This window comes from Acanthochromis polyacanthus, chromosome 8 (assembly GCF_021347895.1).
Source record: "Acanthochromis polyacanthus isolate Apoly-LR-REF ecotype Palm Island chromosome 8, KAUST_Apoly_ChrSc, whole genome shotgun sequence".
Classification (NCBI taxonomy): Eukaryota; Metazoa; Chordata; class Actinopteri; family Pomacentridae; genus Acanthochromis; species Acanthochromis polyacanthus.
Window position 1 is genome coordinate 41,582,286 of NC_067120.1, and position 17,350 is coordinate 41,599,635.

The 17,350-nt window shown below is 43.0% G+C and overlaps 1 protein-coding gene across 2 annotated transcripts; it reads right to left on the reverse strand.

Annotated features, from left to right (window-relative positions):
* Positions 1 to 142: 142 nt before the first annotated feature.
* Positions 143 to 17,255, reverse strand: LOC110970586 (fibroblast growth factor receptor substrate 2-like). 2 transcript variants are annotated; one of them, XM_022220885.2, is made up of 7 exons: positions 14,426 to 15,414; positions 10,940 to 11,026; positions 10,661 to 10,752; positions 7,303 to 7,489; positions 2,969 to 3,103; positions 1,660 to 1,823; positions 143 to 1,373 (listed from the first exon to the last, which is right to left on the reverse strand). In XM_022220885.2, exons 3-7 carry the CDS (start codon positions 10,724 to 10,726, stop codon positions 375 to 377), a joined length of 1,551 nt encoding a protein of 516 aa, XP_022076577.2. In that variant the 5' UTR covers positions 10,727 to 10,752; positions 10,940 to 11,026; positions 14,426 to 15,414; the 3' UTR covers positions 143 to 374. The 2 variants fall into 2 exon arrangements, 1 of the variants encoding a protein (XP_022076577.2); XR_007943985.1 differs by lacking the exons at positions 143 to 1,373; positions 1,660 to 1,823; positions 2,969 to 3,103; positions 7,303 to 7,489; positions 10,661 to 10,752 and having other exon boundaries at positions 14,426 to 17,255.
* Between the last annotated feature and the right edge of the window lie 95 nt (positions 17,256 to 17,350).

Sequence of the window (17,350 nt, forward strand, 5' to 3'; positions counted from 1 at the left end):
ATCTGGATCCTCCTCTATGGACTTCAAGGACCTGGAACTCTGGAAATATTCCCAGTCTGAAGGTAGACTCGTCATTAATAAAGAACCAGCTCTGGCTGTTATCAGGTCGTGGTGATGAAACGTGCGCTCCATGTACACAGAGTACAAATAAAAACACATTTATTGTGCCAGATCTACTGTACATGTTGGAACATGGTGAGTTACAGCAGCACATAGTGACTCATATAAAAGGCTAAATGGAATGCTTTGTTCAGTAATACTGATTTGTACCATATAAGGAAGCAGTCCGTCCTGATACAGTCCAGGTCCGTCTGCGGTTCACCTGCTCAGGTGAGCCACACCAGTCTTTCTCCCGTCACATTGGTCCGTGGAGGTCACACGGTGCTCTTGGTGGGCAGCTCCGTGCTGTTGTGTCGGGTCTTGCGTGACGTCCCGTCATCCCGCGGCCGGGCCTTCTGCAGGTTGGACATGGCGGCAGTGCGCTCGATGTCGATGAGGGCGTAGAGCTCGGTGCGGCGGGTGGGGGTGGTGGGCGGCAGCGGGGAGGTGGGGGTGCGGGGCGTGTGGGGGTTGCTGCCGTCCGAGGCGCCCCTGTTCCCGGCGCCGCCGTCCATCTCCACCTCGATGTAGTTGAGGGTTTTGGCCGGCTCGTTGAGGCCCGGCAGCGGCGGCCGGCGGAAATCGAAGTTGAAGACGGTGGGTCCGTCGGCGCGGCGCCGGGCCGTGTCGGGCCGCTGGGCGCTCAGCGGCGCCGTCACGTTCTCCGTGTTCACGTAGTTGTGCGAGGGCTCCAGGGCGGCGGACAGCGGGTGGGAGTAGGAGTGCTGCAGTGGGCCGTGGTGGCTGTAGCCGTTCAGGGACGCCGTCTTCGGGTTGTCCTCGTCCTCGCTGCTCGGCTTCCGGGCCTCCCACACCGGGGGCAGCGCCGGCAGGTTCTCATAGTCCAGCAGGGCGGTGCGCCGCTGGGCCGAGTTGTTGACATTCTGCAGGTCGGGGGTGAGTGGGGGCGGGCGGTGGCGACGGGGGGCCGTGGATGGATGGGAGGAGCCATTGGAGTGGGCGGGGCCCGGCTCAGCATGTCCGTTAGTCTCTCGAGGCCCCTCGGCCTCTCGCTGCTCCTGCTGCCGCTTCTCCATCAGCTGCCTCTGGACCGGGGTCGGACCCAGAACGAAGCGGACCCCCACTGGCTCCAGAACCACCTGAGGCTCTGCTGGGAGGGGCTGGGCCACCGGAGGCTCCGCCCGGGTCCTCGGAGGAGGAGGAGGGGTCGGGGGGCACTGAGGTTGGGGGGAGGAGGGGCTCTCCAGGGGGGTGGGAGCCGCCAGAGGACTGGGCTCCTCCAGGAGACCCGTGGTGTTCACATAGGTATGGACCTAAGACACACAGAGACAATGTTAGGGTGTTTCTATAGCAACAACTGTTACTAGTTATCAACCGATCCAGGTTTCCATGGTAACATCTACTATCCTGTTGGAGCTGCAGCGTGAATATTAACGTACAGAAGCAACAGCATCAGTTACCATGGAAACCCAGCAGCTAAAACAGTGAAACTCTGTTCAGGTTCTTCATGAATCAGTCTGAAGGTTGGATTAAACACAAGACTGACTCTCGTCACCTGACCCTGCTACCTGAGGTCAGGTGAACAGATGGAGGTCTTACCGCTTCGTCGGCCACCAGCAGGGGGTGAGTGGAGTCCTCCCCCACAGAGGGGAGTCTGGTGCTGGCTACTGATGGGTGACGGGTGGACGGGTGAGACGGAGCCTCCCCCACAGAGGGAATCCTGCTCACCCCGTTGGGCACCGTGGGCACCGAGTACCCGAGAGCTGAGGAAACAATATATAGATAAAAAAATATATAGACAGAAACATATATACACACAGGTCCTTATATAAATACACTATATTGCCAAAGTATTCACTCACCCATCCACATAATCAGAATCAGGTGTTCCAATCACTTCCATGGCCACAGGTGTATAAAATCAATCACCTGGGCATGCAGACTGCTTTTACAAACATTAGTGAAAGAATGAGTCGCTGTCAGGAGCTCAGTGAATTCCAGTGTGGAACTGTGATAGGATCCCACCTGAGCAACAAATCCAGTCGTGACATTTCTTCACTCCTAAATATTCCACAGTCAGTCAGCTGTATTATAAGAAAGTGGAAGTGTGTGGGAACGACAGCAGCTCAGCCACCAAGTGGTCGACCACGTAAACTGATGGAGCGGGTCAGAGGATGCTGAGGCGCATAGTGCCAAGAGGTGGACAACTTTCTGCAGAGTCAGTGGCTACAGACCTTCAAACTTCATGTGGCCTTCAGATTAGCTCAAGAACAGAGCTTCAGCAGAGAGCTTCATGGAATGGGTTTCCATGGCCGAGCAGCTGCATCCAAGCCGTACATCACCAAGTGCAATGCAAAGCGTGGGATGCAGTGGAGTAAAGCGGCCACCACTGGACTCTAGAGCAGTGGAGACGCCTTCTCTGGAGTGACCAATCACGCTTCTCCATCTGCCAATCTGATGGACCGGTCTGGGTTTGGCGGTTACCAGGAGAACCATAGTTGTGGGACTGCATTGTACCAAGTGTAAAGTTTGGTGGAGGGGGGATCATGGTGTGGGCTTGTTCTTCAGGAGCTGGGCTTGGCCCCTTAGTTCCAGTGGAAGGAACTCTGAATGCTTCAGCATACCAAGACATTTTGGACAGTTCCATGCTCCCAACTTTGTGGAACAGTTTGGAGCTGGCCCCTTCCTCTTCCTACATGACTGTGCACCAGAGAACAAAGCAAGGTCCATAAAGACATGGATGACAGAGTCTGCTGTGGATGAACTGGACTGGCCTGCAGAGTCCTGACCTCAGCCCAATGGAACACCTTTGGGATGAATTAGAGCCAATACTTTTGGCAACATAGTGTATCTGCACAGGTCCTTATAGATATATATAATTTAGATATAGCTGCTGCTGGTATCTTACCTGCAGGAGTGAGCGCCCCCTGGTGGTTGGGTTCCAGCACTGCCTCCTCCACCACACTGATGCTGTGGCTGTGCATCACCTCCTGCAGCATGTTGAAGATCTCCTCAGCTCGAGAACATTTGAAGGCAAAAATACCTGAAAACACACACAGGTGTACACACACACACACACAGGTGTACACACACACACACACACACACACACACACACACACACACACACACGGTTGGTCAAGACCAGGACAGAGGAACAGGTGGACAGACAGGTGGACAGGTAACAGACGGACAGGGAGGAGCTTCCTATCAGTTTCTATGATCACTGAAGGTTTAATAAAATGTGTCACATTAATGGTTCCTTCCTGTAAAACAGCTGATCAGAGACACACCTGTTCCTCCACCTGCTGGATGAAGCAGGAACTGCAGCTCCACTACTGCACCTGTTCTACAGGTTCATCACCTGAATGACAGGAATTCATCCATGAAACTGATCTGAGACCTCCACAGGTCACACACAGGTCCACCTCCATACTGGGAACACTGGGAAAATCCCACCAGCTCTACCTCCATACTGGGAGAGTCTCTCCAAACTGGGAGTGTCTCTCCAAACTGGGAGTGTCTCTCCAAACTGGGAGTGTCTCTCCAAACTGGGAGTGTCTCTCCAAACTGGGAGCACTTTCAGACATGGGTCCAGATTGATCTTAACATGCGTGACATTTAGGAGGACCAACACATGAGTTGAGGTAGAAGGACTGAGGGGAGTAAACATGTGGACAGCAACATGGGAAGGACACATTTACACTGCAGGGACACATCACCAGGACACGCCACCAACACGCTTATTGATCCCTGAATACTGACATCACAACTGGGGCTGCAGCTAACGACGAATCAATTTATCATCTGAGTACGATATGTCGTCAATGCAGAAGTGAGCGCGTAATGCAACAGAAACCACCATTTACGAACAGCTGTATTTAAACACGGACATCCACGCTGTGTCATACATGTACTGTACATGTATGACAGCGTGGATGTCTCCGCTCAGACGGTGATTTCCGTTGCATTATGCGCTCACTTCTGCTTTGATGGCGTATCCTGCTCAGACGATTCATTGATTCGCCGTTAGCTGCAGCCCTAATAACAAACACAGCTGATCAATACTGCTGACCTGATCGATCACAGTATTGGGGAGTCAGACTTACCGACCCCCATCCTCTGACAGCATGGACCCAAGATAGCACAGTCAGAACCAGGACCAGATGATCCAAGTCCAACACACAAACATACGTTAGCTCCCTCAGAGCAGCACAGTTGTGTTGTGTTGTGTTGTGTTGTGTTGTGTTGTGTTGTGTTGTGTTCCTGCAGACTGTGTGTCCTGTCCTGACTGTGTGACTGTGTGTGTCCACTGGATGTGATTTTCCCACACGGCAACGCACCGCATCTGAAAATCCCAAGGATAGTGGGTGGACCACAACATGGTCACATGACAGTGCTGCAGCAACAGCGGGTCACTGGAGGTCACTGGAGGTCACTGGAGGTCACATGACCAAGCTTTCAGCTTGGTGGTCTGGTAGATGAGTCAGACAAATACAGTGGCTTTTATTTAGAAAACTCTTCAGTGAAAAGTATTTCTGAAAGCATTTGAGGCAGAAATAATCTGCAGCAGCTGAATCTGTCCTCATTTTAGTTCACCGACAGCTAGTTTAGATGTTTGAGGAGTTCTTCATGATGCGTGGAATCTCTGCACGCTGCATCAAATTTGCACAAAGTAGGAGTCCAGTCTACTTTATGCAAATGAGCTGCAGGTAAACACCACAACCAGACCAGCATGCGGTGGGTTTACCCGACTCATCTGCCGGACCGTCAAGCTGAAAGCTCCAGGGCTTAAAGTGAGAAAAAATCCTGAGCCTGAACTTCTAAGATCCAATTTATAGTGTCAATAAACGTATTTAAATGTGTTTTCAAACTCACTAAAACACAATATATATGAGATTCTATTAATTCAGAGCAAATATGAGGTCATCTGGTGGAAATAATGCCCATTATGATCCCACTATTTTATTGTTGCTCAAATGTAAAACCTTACTGCCAAAACTTAAGACATTTTAGAAAGTGCTCCAAGTCAGATTTTTTTGTGTTGATGTTTCAATACCACATCACTATAAGTGCAAAGATTTATTTTAGAAAAATCATGAAAACCAAGTAAATGTATTATTAATAACTTTTAATAATTTTTATCTCCTCAGTAGATTTAACAAGAACTCCAAACACCAACCACAACAAAACTGCTACAAAACTCTGCTTTCCTTCATAAGGCACAATTTTTACTTGATGTTTTTGAACTAGAGGCTAAATGCTTTACTTTTTATTTTACTTTGGTGACTTTTCAGTGTCATAGTACAGGTCTGAGGCGAGATCTTCAACTTCAGAGTCAAAAACGCTCACGAGTGCTTTAGCAGCATTGGAGACCATGTGCACCGTGTCACCAGACATGTCAAGGACAAAGGGATTTCTCTGTGTCGCTGGGTTTCCAGGCCGTTCCTCTTTCCTCTCATCACAGCACAGTTGTCCAGCAAAATGCTGATAACTTGATTCCACTTAAATCCATACGATAGTAGGACGTCATTAACGTCCTCCTTTAACGCAGAGGCATTCACCATGTTTACTTTTCGACGTGCCAAATGCACAGTAGTAACGTTATTGGTCTCGTCATCATAATATCTAATCAGAATATTAAGAATTTTGTCCATGCTCTGAGTGGAGGCTTCATCAATGTTGAGAGAAAATGTTCCTGCTTTAAGCTTCTCTCACAGACATTTCTTGAAGTATGGGGCTGTACCGTTGGTATTAGCACAGCTGGCCTGCTGATTTCAAACAGACAGTCTTACCAAAGCGGTTTTGTCCTCTGCTACTTTTCTGCAAAGGCGTACGAGTGGTTGGGCTATTCTGAACGACAGATCGTGTTCAGCAATGAAGGAACGTATACGGACTTTAAGGTCACATAAGCGATCAGTGATTGGGGCGGGGCCTCAGCGGTGGCGGTCGCTCCAGGTATCGTTGTTGTGTGATGCAGAGCATGGACAGCTGTGATATGACCAGGGCCAAGCTCATGGAGGAGAAAAATCTTTTTGCCGCTTGTTGCGTATATTAGCTTCCTTGAGCAGAGAACACAGAAGCTCCTGCCTCTACAAGTTTTCTGCACCAGCTTCCAAAAGGCTTTCCACCGCTGCCCACCTCTTCCATCCACGCCCAGCGCCACCTATTTTTAACTCCACTGTCCACAAGTGAAGTGTCCTCTCCCGGTTTCAGAAAGCTACGCTCCATGTTAGCGGTGAAGTGAACGAACCAGCAGCAAAAGGAGGCGCTCACAGGCGCAGTCACAAAACACACCTCGACATGCAAAAAGACCCGCCCCCGTCTACTTTTAATTGGTTGATATAGTGTTTGGTTGAACTGTACTCAGGCAATGCTTCAACAGTATTGGTCGAACACTCAAGGACTTTTGCCAATGTTGTAGTGAGCGGTTTTTATTTTATATGCATAAATATATAATTTTTTAAATGGTACACTTCCATGCGCCGGAAAACTTTAAGCCCTGAAGCTCGGTCACGTGACCTCTCGTGACCTCCAGTGGTCCGTTAGTGACCGCCCCCCATGTGTGTGATTTTCAGATGCAGCTCAACAGTGTGTGATTGTGTTGATGAAAACATGATGTGTTGAACATGTGGATAAAGTGAGTTCATGGTTTCCACAGACCAACAACATGATGATCAGTGTTATCTCTGAGTGACTCCATTTAAACTCATCAGATTTCTGACTTCCTGAAGGTCCCTGAACGCATCATGTTGCAGGATAAAACCTCAGCTTCACATCCTGATGTTTCATCTCACAACTCCTCAGCACCCCCTGAACAGTTTACCTGTCAGTACAGCTGAGCTGCTAATAATGCTAAGCTAATGCTAACACAGAGAGGTTAGCTGTGCAGCTAACACACTTCCAAAGTCAGATGAACTTCAACTCTATTCTAACTGACACCCAGAAACAACCAGAAAATGAAAAACAAGCAAGAAGTCAACACCAACACAAACACCAGCTGCTGTCACAGAGGCTAATGCTATGCTAGCAGGTAGGAACAATAACGACTGAAGAACAGCAGAGAACTGGAGCAGACAAACTGTTAATGATTTCAATCGATCAGTTAACACAGGAGAACATCCTAAAGTCAGGTGACTCTGATGTCATCATCTTTTCTGTATTATTTCAAATAATGACATCATCAGTGAATCATGACTGCAGCCTCCTAAAGAACCAATAATCGGTATTGATCGATCGGCACCTTGTCCCGTCTGGCAGCGGCGGCCACTCTCGAAGGAGAACAGGTTGGAGTCGTAGCCATAGCGCCGCAGGCACAGGTAAGGCCACCTGACGTCGTCACGGCGATGGGTGTGGAGGACGAGCTCGGCGTCGGTCAGCTCCATCACACCTGAACCCAGCTCGTTCCCATCGTCGTCCACATTGATCACCTGACAGGAAACACACTCAGTGTTAGTGTTCATTTATTATCCACCTTCAGACCTTCATTATTCGTATTACTTTACTGTTAATATTGTTGTTTTATTATAATTACATTATTAACTACTTTATTATTATCATTACTTTAATATTATTATTTACTATTTATTTTACTGTTATTATTTACTTGATTATCCACCTTCAGACTTTCATTATTGCAGCCGGGTGGTAATGGGATTATTATTACAGCTAATGGTGTCTTGTTTTACTCTGGCTGCATGCTGTTGTTTGATTGGTTGTGAGCAGCACCCTGAAGCAGGTGGCATCACTGCTCATCAGACTCCAGGTGGCTTCTTTTAGTCTCTCAGCGGAGCAGGAGGCAGAGCGGGGATTCTTCTGGTTTGGCCAAAGCCAGACTCAGCAGGAGGCTTGGAGAACGGGGCTGAGGACCCATAAGCCCCGCTGTCAGACGGTGAGCGGGAGGACGGAGGACCGACTGTGGGAGCAGCTGGATAGGAGGCTAGCGTGGCTAACGCTAGCCCAGCGGTTAGCGTCCGTCAGACTGGAACGTTTCACCGCACTCAGTGTTTTGTGGACCAAACAGCGTTGCAACGGGTTGTCGTTTCGGACTGAACACGGGACAGTGGGTAAACTTAGCCGTGTGTGTATGTGTGTGTGTGTGTGTGTGTGTGTGTGTGTGTGTGTGTGTGTGTGTGTCTGAGTGAGTGATTATAGAGCATAATTCTGTTGTATTGACTTTGTGGGTTTTGAAACGGTGGGATAACCTGAAAGGGAAATATTGCTGCTTATTGTGACAGAGGGGTTTAGTTTAACATCAGAAGTGGTCACCATCTGAACAGACTAGTTTTAGGAAAGTTTAGATGTTTCTTTTATGTTTTCTTCACTTATTGGGTGTGTATATATGTCGGTGTTGTATTAAATCTGGCCTCTCTTTAGTTAATTTGGCCAAAAAGAAAAACTCAGGGTTCTCACCAGGATTTTTTTTCAGCGCAACGGCAGGTCCTCCTGCACGCGCAATAGACAGAAACGGGTCAATCTACAGGAAAGTACGGCTGAGGTGGGGAGACATAAATTAACCTAGATAGGCACCCAGTCGATAAAAACAAACGCACATGGCGTTATCTGTCAAAATAACAGCAGCGGCCCTAATCACAGTGTTAACCCTTCCTGTTCGGCCCCCGACCGTGGTCAGGAAGCCCGGGGTTAACCCCCTTCACTTCCTCAGCAGCCGTAGAGGCAAAGACACAGGAGCCCAGCCGCATCAAAGAACACTGCAGCCTTTATTGTCTATAAACAGTGGCTGAACCGCACAGTACCACCAACTACACACCTCTCCACCTCTACCGACTGCCGTCACGCGCTGCGTTCAAGGTAGCTTGGACATCTATCTCCCTCACACACACACACACACACACACACACACACACACACACACACACACACACACACACACACACACACACACACACACACACACACACACACACACACACACACACACACACACACACACACACACACACACACACACACACACACACACACCTCTCTCCCTCTCTCATGATGGAGCCACACACTGATAACAACAGCGTAATCTTTTAAACTGAGCGTAACGGGCCGTTATGACGGCGTAACGGGCCGTTACGCTGAAATGCGCTGGAGAGAACCCTGAAACTTTCTGTGGGTCTCATTTTATTTTGATATCAATTATTTAGTAGCTTAAATAATTTAGCTTTAGGAACCGGAGCACCCACCGTTCTAGGGGTGATCACCTCAATAGAGTGGCTGCATATGGATGCTACATTATTATTACTTTATTGTTATCATAACTGTTATGATTTATTTTATTATCATTCACCCTCACAGCTGCTTTTCTTCCACGAGAATGTTTTTATGAATTTTATAGAACCTCGGTAGAAAAAGTTTGTTGAAGCAGCAAAATTCTGAATCATCTGAATTTAAAACCTTTATTTAGAGAACATGTTTTTCTGTTTGGGTCGTCATGGAAACACCTTTCAGATTAACACCTGCGTCACATGACTATCAGCTGTTTGTGACCTCAGAGGATCTCTGAGGTTTGTTGTCTTCTACTGTTTATTACAGCGCCACCTGCTGACACTACAGTTTTTTCACCGTGAATGGAACACAAACTAAACGCACGATGAAACAGGACCACAATGTGACACGAGTTAAACACAAACCACCTGAAGAAGCAGAAAGACACCAAATGTTATAAAGACAGTAGAGGTGTCAGCTCACGAAACGATACGAAATACTCACGAAATGTAAGCGGTGCATCACAGCAGCTGTACTCGCCGCAGTACACGGCCAACTGCAGCGGCATATTTTGCACACGGTTTTTGTTTTATCCACAATCTTCTCACCGTTCTGTCCTCGTTTACATAGGAAGCCAAAATAGGTCCACACCACCGATTTATTTGACCAAGCAGCGTCAGCTAATTCCTTCGTCCGTTTTGAAGCGAGTGTTTTGCTACGGTGGGTGAGGAGGGTCAAAAATCTGTCTCAGTGGTGCCCCTTCGCGTTTTTTATTTCGTTCGTCTTTGAATCTTATTTTGTCATTTTTATTTTTCGTTACACCCCTAAAAGACTGAAAAAAGATGGAAAAATGATCCAAACATAACAAAAATAGGTGCACAGGACCATAAATGTGACAGCGCAACCAAAACGAAACAGGAACCACCAGAAGAAAGCCTAAAAACACCAAACTATGACGTTAAACCACCACAAATGCAGATGAATGCAGATGAGCACAACCAGACAGAACAAGATCAGAAATGACCAGAACGTGACACAAACACTTTATCACAGACCATTAACGAGCTGCTCAGTTCTCAGGTTCTCTCATTAAATCAATACAGAGAGCTGCAGCTGCTTATTATTAATGAGCTTCTGTTTATTTACCAGTTTATTGGTGCTATTATTTAATAAATAGAGCTGCAGCTGCTTTAGGGTTAAGAGACAGAAACCATGATTCAGTCGAGTGTTTGCTGTCAGATCCTCGTCAGCGGCTCATCAGGATCATTTCCCAACAGTCAGACCTGTTCCTCACTAATGACTTTAATTGTGAGTCACCGTGAAACTGCAGCAGTCATTAGAGAATAATCCAGGGCGTGGAGCAGCAGGTCCAGGCACGAACTCACCTTGAATTTACTCTGATGATTATCTGGAATTGACTCTTTCTCTGGACAGCTAAAGCAGCTACCCATGGCTTCTTCAGAGCACCATCCGATGTCTGAGGGACACAAACCACAGTTCACTGTCAGGATCAGCAATACGACGACATTCAGGAGAACAAAGGGATTTAAATACTGACTGTAAAGACATGAAACAGCTCAGACAACAGGATGTGTTTCAGCAGAGGGTCACATGAGGATAAACACGGCTGTAAACAGTGTAAACAGTGTAAACAGGTGTCTCACCTAGATCCTGCCTCCAGTAGCGCTGCTTCCATCCTCAGAGCCTGAAGGACTCTCATTCTTTAGAGGTCCTGGACAAAAACAGCAGATCTGCAGCACAAAGAGGAAAAATGCACTTTATTATAATTATTAGTTATTAAAAGTCACTTTAGTTATTACTACTATTAACAGTCAGTGTAAAGCTTCAACAGTAGTATTTCTAGTTCACATTTTAACTGTTTTATTAAATCTACTGTCATAAATTCACCTCTTCAGCACGTTTCTTTTCCCCACTGCTTTTAATGTCATTTTAGTTCTAATCAAACCTGCTTTACTTTGATCAAACCTCTTCATTCCTTATTTTTATACTTTAATGTTTTCTTTGACGTGTTCTTTTATAGTTTTAATTACGCTGTAGAACCTGGGTGATTTTATTCCACTATCGGTTCGGTTTTAAATATTTCACTGTTCAGCCACAGAGAGAAAAAGTGCTGCAGGAATAAACTCATAAAACAAATATATTCATTTCTAGATAAACTATTAGTAGTAAAAGCTGTTTACTCTTGAAATGTTCCTACTGTCCAGCAGAATAAACTGACGCTTCACACAATTAAATAAGATTTATTTCTGGGATTTTGTGTACTTTTACAGCTGTGTTTCTATTTTATATAATATCTCTGCAGCTGTGTTTCTATTTTATATAATATCTCTGCAGCTGTGTTTCTATTTTATATAATATCTCTGCAGCTGTATTTCTATTTTATATAATATCTCTGCAGCTCTATTTCTATTTTATATAATATCTCTGCAGCTGTATTTCTATTTTATATAATATCTCTGCAGCTCTATTTCTATTTTATATAATATCTCTGCAGCTCTATTTCTATTTTATATAATATCTCTGCAGCTCTATTTCTATTTTATATAATATCTCTCGTTTTCTACGATGCATCCAATAAATGCTAAAACTCTTTTTTTCTGATTTTTTAAAATGAATTTGCTCAAACAAACCTGCAAACCTTCAGTTTATAATAAAATATGACAAAGAAAAGCAGAGAAAGTCTGATTATTGTGCTGTGAGCTGCAGCCATGAATCCGTTAGCTGGTGAAAAGTTTCTCTTCTTTAATGTGAATTAGTTTGGAGCTCATTCTGAAGCAGCTATTTGTATTATTTCTAACAGATCTGCAGTCATTCATATTGAACTGTGTAGTAACTGAGACCATAAACTGCAGTATTTCATCCTGATGTCTGGGACGGTGGGTTTCTGTTCCATGTTTACAACTCATCAGGTCTTTATAGAGTCTTTATCTGCTACAGTCTGATCCAACATCTCAGCACAGAAATGACCTCAGCTCCATCAGCAGACACAAACTCAGACTTTAGAATACACATATTAAAGATAGAACTGAGTGTTTCTCCCCCAGAACACAGAATGAGAGAATTTCAGAAAACGGTGATGTTTAAAACTTTAAAATGTTCGTGCTACTGAGTGAATAACTACAGTTTTGTCCTGACAGCAGCCGTGTGTTTTCTAGCTTTATGAATTCAATCTAAATCTACAAAGTAAAGAATCCTAAAGGCAGAAATCCTCCTTTAGCTCCAGTTCTGGGTTCTAATTTACAGCTAACAGGAAAACTCCTCAGACCGTTCTTTCCAGGAGGACTAGAGCCGAATACCCCAGCGTCCTAATACCCTGATATTACAATATTAATGCTGAGATCCGAATGCTTGGAGACACAAAATGACACAAACGAGACACAAACTGAACGTTTGCTGACGCCAGGATTCTCTGATTCTGTGTTGAAATGTTTAAGATAAATATTGATCAGACCTAAAACTGGATCAATAAAACAACCGACAGATGACTGAAAGATTTAAAGTAACTTTTTAGTGATTTTGACCAACGTTCCTAAAGTTAAAAAAACTATTTCTGTCAGACTGATTCTGTTTACTGATAGAAAAGGAACTATTGATTTTCTGTCACTTATTGATCAACTGATCAGTACAGCTGATTGACAAACACAATCATAACTCTCAGATCAATCAATCATCATTATCAGGGATGTGATTGGTTGATCAGTACGACTGATTTCAGCTGCTTCACTGTGAACATTTTCTGTTAGAGACAAACATCAGAAAAGGATCCACGGATTAATGAAACGTAGAAATCATTTAAACATTACTGTTGTAGTGTTATTTATCTGTTTCTAGATTACAAGACAGAAAAAATGCTTTTCTCATCATTCACCACAGTAACAACTATTAGACAGAAAATGAGACACGAAATGACAAAAACTGAACATAAAATGATAAAAATGACAAACTGAGCATGAAATGACAAAAATTGGACACGAAACAAAAAAACTACTTTTCTTCTAATAACTAATAATGATTTCTGATCTATTTTAGTTGTAAAAACTTCTCGATTTTAGTTCGATCCACGGCCCAACATTAGTTTAAAATGATATAAGATTAGAAATGAGACACAGCAAAGGTTTATGGATTAATAAACAGCTGATTGATGGATTCAATTTATCAGCTTCTAAAAACCATTCATGAGCTCTGAAAACAATCTGACTTATTTCAGATCAAATTAGAAACTAAAGCAGAAAAAAAGAGACTGACGGACATAAACTCTGTTAGCTGATCTAGTTTTATTCCTTCATGAACCTAAAAACATCCGTCACTAATCTATCCCTTCATTTTTCTGTTTTATCTCTGCAGTATTTCTACCTTTAGAACGTTGTTCTGCTTTAGGCTTGGTTTTTCATTGTGACTTTTAACACATTCTGGGTTAAATGAAGATTCAAAAGTGAGTTACTGATAAAACCCTGAGTTTAGTAAAGTGTTGGTTTATTTACCGTTTCCAGATAACTAGTCTGAGTTTACCAGACAAATAAACTCACTTATTAACTAGCCAGAACTAATACAGGTGAGAGAAAACACAACTAACCAGAACTAACCACAACCCAACTCAGCACTAATTAGAACTAACCTGTTTACTAACTAGTATGGGTTTGGTTTGGACAGGAGTTGTTCTGGTCATAACTACCCAACTTCCAGAAGTTTTTCACCGAGTAGAAGCTGCACTAACTATAACTAATCTAAGCTGTGTGGGTTTAACTATAACTACTGTTAGTAAGTTGTGCGAGTTTGTGAGTCTGAACACTAGTTGTGTTGGTCACAACTAATCTAAGTTGTGCGAGTTTGTATAACTATAGCTACTCTAAGTTGTGAGTTTAGGCTGAGCAGCAGCAGCACCACTAACTAGCCCTAAGTTAACTCAGTTGTAGGAGTCTAAACTAGCCCTAACGAGCTGCTAACTGTTTATAAGAGTCTAAACTAAACCTAACTAGCCTGCTGTTGCTGTAATGGCAGCTAGTTAGCATCGAGCCAAGCTGCTCTTCAATAAGCTAACGCAGGTCCCATTAGCTCCGAGGCTAACTCAGCGCTCCGACACACCGACGCACTCCGCCCGCTGGCCTTCCCCGACACGAGGCTGTACTCACCGGGCTTCGGTAGCGTGTTCGATCAAACCATCCAAAGTTTTGGGACGTCCTTCGGGCGGCGGAGCGGCTGAGATTCCTCCGCGGACGGTGCTGCCACTGGAGCGGCGGGCCAGCTAGCGTTAGCCGCTGCTACAGCCGCAGATCCTCCATCTTTCCTCTGCGCCGCCAGAGCGCCAAAAAAAACAATCACAACTTCTTTCAAACGCCGCTAAAGCTCTCGTGTGCGGAGATTCAACAGAGGGAAATGGGCCGAATCCATCGACGGGCCTCCGGGCTTCACTGTGGGCTGCGGGGTTCCGTCCAAACGCACTTTTTGCAGCTCAAAAACGAGTTTGTTCGCTCGGAGCTTCGTTCTGCTGCTAGTCGGCTAAAACTCCGCTAAACTTCCGACACTTCAATGTGCTGAGAACTGCCACAACGAGCATGCGCAGAGAGCGGTCCGGGACAGCAGGGGCCTCTGGCCGCGAGACTGACACAACAATACAAACACACAACATAATAACACAACAATACAAACACAAAACAACACTTTTAGCAACACAATAAAAACACACAACATAACAACACAATACAAACAGACAACATAATAACACAATACAAACAGACAACATAATAACACAATAAAAGCACACAACATAACAACACAATACAAACACACAACATAATAACACAATACAAACAGACAACATAATAACACAATAAAAACACACAACATAACAACACAATACAAACACACAACATAATAACAACAATATAAACACACAACATAATAACACAACAATTCCAACACACAACATAACAAAACAATACAAACACACAACATAATAACACAACAATACAAACACACAACATAACACAACAATTCCAACACACAACATAACAAAACAATACAAACACACAACATAATAACACAACAATACAAACACACAACATAATAACACAACAATACAAACACACAACATAACAACACAATACAAACACACAACATAACACAACAATTCCAACACACAACATAACAAACAATACAAACACACAACATAATAACACAACAATACAAACACACAACATAACAACACAACAATACAAACACACAACATAATAACACAATACAAACACACAACATAACACAACAATGCAAACACACAACATAACACGAAAATACAAACACAACAAAATAACACAACAATACAAACACACAACATAATAACACAATACAAACACACAACATAACACAACAATGCAAACACACAACATAACAAAACAATACAAACACACAACATAATAACACAACAATACAAACACACAACATAATAACAACAATATAAACACACAACATAATAACACAACAATACAAACACACAACATAATAACAACAATATAAACACACAACATAATAACACAACAATTCCAACACACAACATAACAAAACAATACAAACACACAACATAATAACACAACAATACAAACACACAACATAACACAACAATTCCAACACACAACATAACAAAACAATACAAACACACAACATAATAACACAACAATACAAACACACAACATAATAACACAACAATACAAACACACAACATAACAACACAATACAAACACACAACATAACACAACAATTCCAACACACAACATAACAAACAATACAAACACACAACATAATAACACAACAATACAAACACACAACATAACAACACAACAATACAAACACACAACATAATAACACAATACAAACACACAACATAACACAACAATGCAAACACACAACATAACACGAAAATACAAACACAACAAAATAACACAACAATACAAACACACAACATAACACAATACAAACACACAACATAATAACACAATACAAACACACAACATAACACAACAATACAAACACACAACATAATAACACAACAATACAAACACACAACATAACACAATACAAACACACAACATAATAACACAACAATACAAACACACAACATAATAACACAACAATACAAACACACAACATAACAACACAACAATGCAAACACACAACATAACACGAAAATACAAACACAACAAAATAACACAACTATACAAACACATAACATAACAATACAAACACACAACATAACATAACACAAAAATACAAACACACAACATAACAACACAATAAAAACACACAACATAACACAACAATGCAAACACACAACATAACACGAAAATACAAACACAACAAAATAACACAACAATACAAACACACAACATAACACAATACAAACACACAACATAACACAACAATACAAACACACAACATAATAACACAACAATACAAACACACAACATAATAACACAACAATACAAACACACAACATAACAAAACAACAATGCAAACACACAACATAACACGAAAATACAAACACACAACATAACACAACAATACAAACACACAACATAACACGAAAATACAAACACAACAAAATAACACAACAATACAAACACATAACATAACATAACACAACAATACAAACACACAACATAACATAACACAACAATACAAACACACAACATAATAACACAATAAAAACACACAACATAACAACACAACACACACAGTAACACACTCTGGCAACTGCAGTATTTTTACTCTTAACTGCAGTATATTTGCTGTGTATATTGAAATATTTCTAAGTATTGTAGTATTTTTGCTCTTTGTGTTGCAGTATCTCTTGTCTGACTACTGCAGTATTTTTGTAGTTTGCATTTTGTTATTTTGTGTATCAGCAATATTGTGAGTTATTGTATTTTTACTGTGTTGCATTATTTTTCCTTTGCACTGCAGTATTTTCCCTCAGAATACTGCAGTATTTTAAAGTGTACTTTAGTAGTTTGTGTACATGCAGTACTACATTCATGCTCACTGACTTCTGTTGAATAATCAGA